Here is a 9,653-nt window from a genome sequence, read left to right as displayed (position 1 = left end):
TGGTTGTTGTGCCTCCTGCTCCAGCCGCACGCCATCCTCCACCACGGCCAGTGACGATAACGAACACGAGTGCACCACCGAGCTGGAGCTGTCGCCGTTCAGCACCATTCGCCGGGAGCTGAGTAACTACACGCCGGCCGGATCTCACTGCTGAGCTGAAGATCCCGTTTGCCTTGGCCAGTCCCGATGATGGAGGGCACGGTTAGGCCTCCCGTTTCTCATTCGGTCCGCTAAGTGGAAGCGGTCATCATTTGCAGCCCCGATGGAAAAATGTCAGCCGTCACACGCCAATACAAAATGAAAAGCATGGAGAAGATGCAAACTGAAAATTGACGAAATTCGAAGTCAATTTTATAACGAGAGTTCTGATCAATTTTACTTGCATATTATTAGCAATTATCGATTCAATATTTCCATTGAATTTGAATTTCTCTTGATGAGCGTTTTTTGCTCACTCCAAAAATTCAAAAACGTTCATTGAATTTTATTTGACCTCAGGAGTAGTTTCTACGAATAATTGAGCACATTGCAATAAAGATTCAAATTTCCTCAGTGACTCAACTATTAAAATGAATTTCCTTTTTTTTTTTTTTTTTTTGTTCAAAAAACTGTTCAAATTTTTTTAAATAAATACCCCTCCGATTTTTTGATTTTTTTTTTCAGGGTGGAGTCAGAGCTGTCGACGTCACCAACTAGGCCACACCCTTTAAAGACACACAGACTTTTTTTTTTTTGCTGTTTCTTTTTTGTGTGAGTGTACAAATACATTTCAGATCTCTCGTTGCCAAGCAAACTTTTTTGGGGTTTTTGAAATGATGCCGGGCAACTACAGGGGTGACTACAGTGGACAGCTGGTCATGTTCCCAGGTTACAGGTGATCAATACTGGTGCATGAAAGGGTTTTAAAAAAAAATCCAATCGGTTAACACTGCCTGACATTACTACACGACTCTATTTACATTTTTTTTTTTTTAAATCTACTATAATTGTCATTTCACGCATATTTGTGATGGGAGATTTTTTTTTTAAGCTTGCACGGTCTGTTGAACTTCAGTACAAAAAGCTGTCTCCAAAATTGCGGAATATTTGGTACAGATCTTATTTAGGGTGTCAATACAGTAAATTGTGCAAGTGTACTTAATGGGGTGTCTCCACTGTACATAGTGAACACGTTTAGCGTGACCGCGTTGGACATTACTGGGCTGGTCTCAGAGAAGCGTGATCAAGTGGAAATGGGAAAAAAAAAAAAAAAAAAGCTTCTCGACAGGCTCATCAAAAATATAAAACACGAACTCAGCATGGACAATGCGAAAATGCCTGCGACACTGTTGTATCATTTAAAAAAAAAAAAAAAACTGTACACTCTTTGGTGCTCTTATGAATGCGCTGTAATCAACAAATAAGTCAGTTCCACAGTAATTGAACTGCACACGTCATTTCTGGAGACAAATGGTGTTGATTTGTGTGGCTTTGGACTATACTTTACAAAAAACATTTTTAAATGTTGGAATAACCGATCAGCTAGAGTAGAGTGCTACCACGAGCATGCAAAACAGCGCCAAAGTGACGACTTTTAAATGTGTCAAAATGACAAATCAATGAGTGTGTTGTACTGTAAATGTTTTTTTTTTGTTTTTTTTAATCACTCTTTCAGTGCCATTGCTATGAATTTCAATTACTTCATCGCGAGTTTGACGTCCAATCCATTTGAATTGGGGGGGGAGGGGGGGGGAGCTGCCATTCGTTCGAATGGATTGGACTGCTTGGGCACTGAAAGGGTTATCAGAGACCTGGATGGAGATACTTTTGAAAATATTGTCGCTCATTACAATCACGGTGAAATAGCCAAAAGGTAGTTTACGTTTATAGATATCAAAAGTCGTCCCCATAAAGTGGTACCTGCTTATTTTTATGCGTCCTGGGCAATTATCACTCCATGTCAGAGCAAGAACCGTATTGAGTATGGATATGTAATTCAAAATGCTTAAAATATCTCACAAAGGTCATTCTGGTGCATGTTTTTTGTTTTTTGTTTTTCGCTGCGAATTAGTCATTGCTTCATGGGGACGACTCTTTTCTTCTTAGATTGACCAAAAGCAACAAAAAAATTAATTATAATGGCCTTATCGTAGACTACTCCATGTCTCATAATCAGTTCAATTCTGCACTGCCAAACATTTTGATTTTTTTTTTTTTTTTTTTTTTTTACTCCCGGTCTTGGGGTAAGCGGACATTTGGAGCGCTCGTGAGGTCAGTCTGGCGCCATTGTCGACAATCCCGAAAGGTTGACCTTGCAGTGCCGTTAATAACGAACCGTGGTGCTATGCGCAAACCCCCAACCACAAATCACAGCTCATTATTTCAAGTCAAGTCCGGGATTTAGGGGCACTCGAGTCGTCTGACCTCCCAAATTTTGATGCAGCATTTTCAACATGAGGCGTTCCAAGTGGCTCGGTGTGTAGTTTTGTGCGGTTCAAAGTGTTGATGAAGTGGTTTTTGTGGCATACGGTACGTATTCTCAACTGCGTGATTGTCCTCCGTCCCTAATTGGTGGCCGCCAATGTAAGCACATGCACTGTCGTCTTCAACCCCCGCTTCACTGGTTTCTAATCCTTAGTAGCTTTTTATATAGCCAAAAACTGTCCCTTTGTCTATCAAAGAATGAAAAACTGCATTAAAACCCTAAAATCTGAGTTTGATGTGTTTCCTGTTATCGTCGTCATGGTGGGTCAATTTAGTGAAGTACTGAAGTCAAAGTACAAACTCTAGAAAGAAATACACTTTCAGTGAATATTTTTTTTAAAAAGTCTACACACCCCTCTTCATTTCCCAGGAGGGGAAGACATAAAGAAAAAAAAAACAAGACCAAGATTAAGTCATTACACCATTAACGAGAACTGGAACCTGTACAACTTCATTGAAAAAAATGTATTCAACGGGAGAAGTAAACACTGTGTTTGCATAAGTGTGCACACCCCTTATAACTGGGCGGATGGATGTGTTCAAAATTGACCAATCTATTTTCAAACTCATGTTCATTGGGAATTAACAGATATCTGGCACCATATAAAGTGCTTGACATTAACCCTGATTAACTTGCAGTTGCTCTAGTAGGCTTTTCCTGCCCAAAAAAGTTGAATCGGCCCATGAAACATTTTCCCACATGTGATTGGGAGATGGCAGTTGGAACTGCGCAAAAACGTCACTCCTGCTAGAAAAAAAAATGTCAGGAAAAGCCCACGAGAACAGCTGAAGTTTATTTGGGGTTAATCAGAGGCACTTCAAACTTAACACGAGTTTAAATGTGATTGAGGCATTCTGAACAGTCAAGAGGGTGTGCACACTTGTGCAACTACATGTCTTTTGTTCTACACGCCCCTTTGTACTGACGGTTTTGCTAACACGGGCTAACCAAGGTTTCAAAAAATGCTAAATTAGCGAATACAAACTGGAAAAATGCCCCTTACCTTCTTTCTTTCTGCGACAAGTACAAATACTCCTTGTTGCCAGCTCGCTATGGCAACTCCCTCTGAAGTCTTTTTTCCATTCTATTTAAAGCAAGAATCCATGCCGCCACACCAGTAGGGCTGTTGCTATGGAGACACGTCACGGGTTACGGATACCATATCGATACAGCTCTGCCAATGAGGTAAATAAACTTGTGCTCAAAACTGGCCTGTCATTGAATTCAGATAATTGCGACGCCGCCAAAAAGATGAGCCAAACACAAGATCTGATAGCTGAAGGGAAAAAAAAAAAGTTTCGCCACACTGAGCAGATATTACGGGACGGAATGGGTTACTTTTGTTTGCCTTGTCACTCATTTCGAGGTCACGGGGGAAACGCTCAAGTGAACGTGAAGCATTTTCATTGATGGATCTCAAGTGTGTGCGTGCAATAATAAATTCCTTAAATGCCAGGGAGCGACTAATGAGGTTTCGTGACTTCAAAAGATCTTTTCTCTCCCAACCTCAACAGCAAGCCAGCAAGGCCGGTAATGATACATTGGCGGATACAAAGAAACGAAAGACAGGAGATGCATTTCACACGCTCGAAAAGGTGAAGGACCCCAATTAAACAATGCAGATTGCCTTTATACAAGGCCGAGTTGTTGCCGAGGAAGTGTTTCGCAACCCCGGATTGAACCGAGGCAAATATTTTAGGTTTTGCATGTTGCAACAATAATAATAATAATAATAAAAAAAAAAAGGGGGCCACAGACGGACACCTGCTGCTGAGTACTTGATGGGCCTTCTTTAACGAGCGCCCCTTATTGCCATGGAAACCATTCAGCCAGCAGACTGATCATTAGAGAGTGGTGATCCTTCTCCGAGGTGGCCCCGCCTTCCTCTTGAGACATCTCTTCCCCTTGGAACTGTAGGTTATCTTTTGCCTTTTTAATCTGCGGCATCTGCGCTTTTTATCTGCCGTTTTATCGCTCCAGCCCTCCCTTGTTCTACCTTTATCCTCCTCGGCCTTAAATCCATGCTCCCCGTTGCCACGGCGAACCCGTCTCGTCAATAATGGCCGTTGGTAGTTTAAATCACAGGGAGGACGACGAATTGAAACCCCAATTAACGCCCTCCAACTTTGCCGGTGCTCAGAGGGAGCCACCACGCTGCTTGAAAATCCGATTTTCATCAAGGAGCACAGTTTCCGAAGTGTTTACTCTTGAGCGGTGGCGTAACCGCATTAGGGCAGTCAATTTATAGTGTGCAGGAGTGAGGATAATGCTCACAAATGGTTCAACCTCAGTAATGTTGTGGGGCGGATGGTTTTCATGGCGGCGAGCATGTCGTGGAGCAAAAATTAGTTTTCGCGGGAGGGAAGTATAACAAGCGGTGGAAATCAAATGCAATTTGCATGAATTGAATTTCAGTCATTCTTAATCACGTCGGGATTGATTAGTTATGGATGCCATCATAATGCGGCGCCGGATGTCATAGTGGGCGACATCATCACATTATGGGATGAACGGCTTTCATTTTTGTGATGTAAGCTGTTAGTTTTGGGAAAAAAAATTTCGGAGGCCAATGCAGGTCAAAAATATCCCGGAAGCCACGAAACACTTCTGGATGAGTTTGAGAAGCTTTACGGCCATCACCCTGCTCAATTTATGATTTTCATTGGAAAATTTCTCCACACGGGATCTGTTCCTGTTCTACCACCACTAGATGAAAACACTGAATTCCTAGAGCAGGCTTTCACGCAAACACAAGGAAATTCTTATCGGGACGGCTGCGCACCAACAAAACCTCCATTCAGATGGTGATGGAAGCTTTAGTTGATACTCCCATGCACAAAACAGCGGGGCGCTTTGCTTCTCCATGCCTCCACCATCGAGTCCATCTCATTGCTATCTTTCTTCCAGATTCACTTGTATACACACTCTCTCACACACACATACTGATAATCTCCCATTGATGGGCTGAACCTCCTAAAAACCTTTTTCATATCATTCACCCAAATGCTCCACTGCAGTGGACAAAGGACAGGCCGGGCCACCAGATTGGAAAAGAGGACCCATCCTGACAGACTGGGCCCCTTCTTTTGGTGCCGTGTGACTTCCTGATTATTGCACTCGAGCCACAAGCTGCGCCAGACACTCCTCCTGAGGAGGCGGCAGTCGATGGCTAAGTGCAGCGGAAGCACCGGTGGGCGAGGACAAGGAGCAATTGTGTCTCCAGTTCACTCATAAGCTTGCCATATCATCTTGAATGAAAACTGTTTCAAAATAAAATATTACCGATAAAGCCACGTAACGCAAAGAATTGTACAGTGGAACCTTGTTTATCGCAAATAAATCTCGTACAGCTTTACATTCGGTATACATTTCCTGGAACTGATACACGTTCATCCGAAACAAGTCGTGTAATACGGGCTCAACACAATTTGAATAACAAATGAAATCTCTGATATATAACTATAAATTTCCACTTGGACAAGTCTGGAAATTACCCATGCTGCCTCAGCATTTTTGACGATATGACGCTCTGATCGGGCTTCGCCCGTGACCAAACGCTCCCAACACGGAGGCAACGCTGTGGGTGATGTCATGAGATGACATATTAGAGCTGTGAGCGGCGCCGTTCCTGTGATCGAAAGACGCCGGTGGTGGCTGTCCGTCCTTTAGCAGTGTCAGTTACATCATTTTTTCAAGCTCCTGGACCGCAACTTTATCATGAGCGGTGAGTACGCCCTCCGCCGGTCTCCCCCACCCCCCTCCCCGCCCCATCCCCGCCACCGCCGCCGCATACGCTGCATGGCAGACTCACCCTCAAACACTCTCTGCCTCCACTATTCATTCAACCCAATTCACCTTCACAGCACATCGAAAGCTGTCCGGTTGTAAATGGAATGGATACACGTACAAACACCATGCGCAAAAGAACTCGAGTTTTACAATCAGCTTGAATCGGCAGATGACATGTCAATATTATTCCACTATGCGGCATGGAGTGATGAGTCAAGTTCATCCGGAAGCGTTTTCGGCGAGGAGTTAGAGCTGAATGTGGGAACTTTGATATGCTCACCCTCTGCAGAATACATTGTGGAGAGTGTTTTGGGGTGCGGGTCGTTCGGAAAAGTCGTCCACTGCAGGAAGCTGGACACGGATGAATCAGTGGCTTTGAAAATCATCATGGAGAAAGATTTCAACAATGACGTGCAGACGGAGGTGGAAACACTGGAAGTGCTGAAAAACTTCAATTTGGAAAAATACAACATCGTCAAATGGTTCAGCTCCTTTGTCCACGAGGGCCATTATTGTCACGAGTTTGAGAAGCTAGACATGAGTCTTTACCAATACCTGGTCAGAGAGAGAGACATTCTGGAGCTAAAAGAGATACGACCTATTCTGCAGCAGGTTTGCTTCCCCTACCGAATGTCGGATTGTCCAAAGATCGGATGTGGCGAAATGATCATTCGTCTCCGTTTCAGGTTGCTTTATCGCTGCAACTCCTCAAGAGCCTCGGGATAGCCCATACCGACCTCAAACCGGATAACATCATGCTCGTGGATCATGTGCATCAGCCACTGCGGGTGAAAATCATCGATTTCGGCACGGCCAATTTGACTTCGGAACGGTTCAGGGGCTCGGAACTTCAGACGCTCTGGTTCAGGTGAGCGAGCGACGACGGGATAAAAATGAATCGTGATCATGAAAGGCTATTAAAATGTCAATGTTTTGGTGAAGGTCTCCAGAGATTCTTCTGGGTGCTTCCTTCAATGAGGCTATTGATATCTGGTCTCTCGGCTGTATTGCAGCAGAACTGTTCATGGGCAAAGCGCTGTTCCCCAGCAGCGATGAGTTTGATATGGTGAGTCGGGTTGAATCTCCTTTGAGACCAAGCCTAGAGATCCAACCCGCAAAAACTCCCTTTTGGTCAATGCGGATGTTATTTCACTAGATGAGACACGTACTTCGAGTCATCGGAAAGCCACCCAATCATCTGCTGAATACCGGAGTGTACTCAAAGCAGTATTTCAAACATTACATTTCCGGAAATGAGAAAAGGACACCGACCCTTTGGATGTTTAAGGTACGGAATGATTTCAAGGGTTGCGGTCAGTGCAGTTTTGTTGGTTTTTTTTTTTTTTTGACGAATCAAATTGTATCCCGTTTAGTCGAATCTTTACAGTTCCTCTTGCAAACCCTGCACCCTAAACAGCCTATATGACCTTCTGGAGGTAAGAATGCCGAAAGTTCCAGACAGTGAATGAGTTCTATGTGGTTCCGAACATTTTTTTAATTTCCTTTTCACGAGGGATGCGACGAACAGACGGGAGAAGACCTGGACAGGAGGAGCTTCGTTGATTTGTTGGTGAAGATGCTGCAGCTGGATCCCGACGAAAGGATCAAACCCAGCCAGATTCTTCAACATCCCTTCATCACCATGAGCCACCTCCTTGGCAACTTCTACGACTGCCAATAGTAAGAAATTGGCTTCCGTTGTCGCCGAGGGTGGTTTACTGACTCAAATGTGAACGTTTTCTAGTGTTAAATCCTGCTTGGATCTCCTGAGCGGGCATGTGATTGAGGCCTCGTTGAACCAAGGACACTTTCTGCCGTCGCAGTGGAGTGTGACGGACCACCAAGACCCTTCGGGATGAGGACGACACGAGATGACGGGAGATAACGCCGATGTGACTTCCTACTATCCGCTTGCTTTTGGAGTGTTTCGATAAGAACAATTGGAATGTATGGAGAAAAAAAAATATCAAATGAAAGTCAAAAGCAAACAAAAATGGAACTGTCCTATGGTAAAATTGAGCGTGAGAGCAAGACTGATTGGGGCGGCCCCTGCGGACGACCCCCCCAAAAAAAAGATTTTGAATTGGGTTCAGCTTTGGGTTCTGGTTACTTTCACCCCAAACAACTGATTACTGTGACTTTGTGACTGAGTGCAAGAAATCATACGCAAATAAATCTAGGTCTGCCCTGAAGTCCGATGGAAAAACTTGGCAGCGTAAGACTGTTTTGTTTCTCCCTCTTGGCGTTCGTTTCTTACACAGCACCTTTGAACAAAGCCTCGACAAGAACAGTTCAGTTCCAGTGCTTTTTACAAAGGATTAAGCTGCATTGTAAATCTACTTTCGTGCATTGTATGGAATAGTCACATACCAGCGCTTGCCGTTCGCATTGACTTTGTAATCAAGGTGAGATGTTGAGAGACACTTTGCAGCATACCGATGGGAGCACTCGTAATTGAGTGTCACGCGTCGTGGGACGACCAAGACGTGGTCAAATTCAATTCAGAAGAGTGCTTTTTAATCCTCGGATTTTAGTGCCTTTATCCTTCATGCCTGAAGCAGGTTCATGCCTTCTATCTCTCAACTCAACTATTGAGAACACTTTAAAACAACCACAGCCACGGAATAGAAATGAATTTTGAGATGAGTTTTTAAAGGTAGGCAGCGAGTGGGCTTGCCGAATGTTCAGCGGGAAGTCAGAGTAGGAGTTACGTGCTCCCTCTTACGAGTACCGGTCAAGAGGCAGGCAGCAGCATTTTGGACCAACTGGAGACGCTTAATGGAGGATTGGTTGACTCCAAAGTAAAGAGCTTTCCTCCTGGCGATATTCCTTGATGTTTTGCACGACCAGTGGGCGCCATCTCCCACTGATGAATGCTAATGAGCCTGATAGTTGTTGTATTTCTGGTTCGCCATTTTCCCTGAGTGCACCAGAGCTCAAGTCGACCACAGGATCATTCGCGACACTGAGGCCTTTTCTGCCAATTCGTGTTTTTGTCGACAGTTCAGCGTGACTGGTGAATAAGGCGGCATCTGTGGATCTCAAGGACGCGCACGCTTTGCCCTCTCCTGACACAAATGTCAGGAGAAATCTTTGCACGGTCTCCCCCCCCTCCCCCCCCCCCAAATGCCAGCGTCTGCCGGCACATCCGCCCACGTCACCTGTCAGCATGTAAGGGAAGAACAGGAAACACTTGAAGGATGCCTGAACATGGCTGCACCACAGAGCACAACCGTACTACAGAGGCACAATCTTTCGACCCCTAACCCTTTCAGTTCCATCATTCCGCCTGATTTTTTTATCTCGAGTCTGTGCCGCCATTTTATCACTGCCCTCAAAGAGTCAAAAACTGACAGAACTCTTTGCATCCTCCACCACTCCCCCAATCCCCCTTTGCAAC

General features: G+C 44.5%; 2 protein-coding genes across 2 annotated transcripts in view; both read left to right on the top strand.

The window, feature by feature from the left end:
• Positions 1–326, top strand: part of LOC109520035 (prosaposin receptor GPR37L1-like) — a 10,463-nt gene extending 10,137 nt beyond the window's left edge. Inside the window, exon 3 of the mRNA XM_019876978.1 lies at positions 25–326. Within this exon, the coding sequence (XP_019732537.1) occupies positions 25–154 (130 nt within the window). The 3' untranslated portion in view covers positions 155–326. The remainder of the gene's footprint in view (positions 1–24) is intronic.
• A 5,882-nt stretch (positions 327–6,208) lies between these two features.
• LOC109520049 (homeodomain-interacting protein kinase 1-like) lies at positions 6,209–8,541 on the top strand. Its single transcript, XM_019877008.1, has 7 exons — positions 6,209–6,865; positions 6,940–7,121; positions 7,196–7,319; positions 7,410–7,541; positions 7,627–7,689; positions 7,767–7,933; positions 7,998–8,541. Exons 1-7 carry the CDS (start codon positions 6,353–6,355, stop codon positions 8,110–8,112), a joined length of 1,296 nt encoding a protein of 431 aa, XP_019732567.1. The 5' UTR covers positions 6,209–6,352; the 3' UTR covers positions 8,113–8,541.
• Positions 8,542–9,653: the final 1,112 nt, after the last annotated feature.

This window comes from Hippocampus comes, unplaced genomic scaffold, assembly GCF_001891065.2.
Source record: "Hippocampus comes isolate QL1 unplaced genomic scaffold, H_comes_QL1_v1.1 scaffold127, whole genome shotgun sequence".
In the NCBI taxonomy this organism is placed as follows: Eukaryota; Metazoa; Chordata; class Actinopteri; order Syngnathiformes; family Syngnathidae; genus Hippocampus; species Hippocampus comes.
Note: the sequence above shows the minus strand (reverse complement) of the source record. Positions and strands in the feature narration are given on the sequence as shown.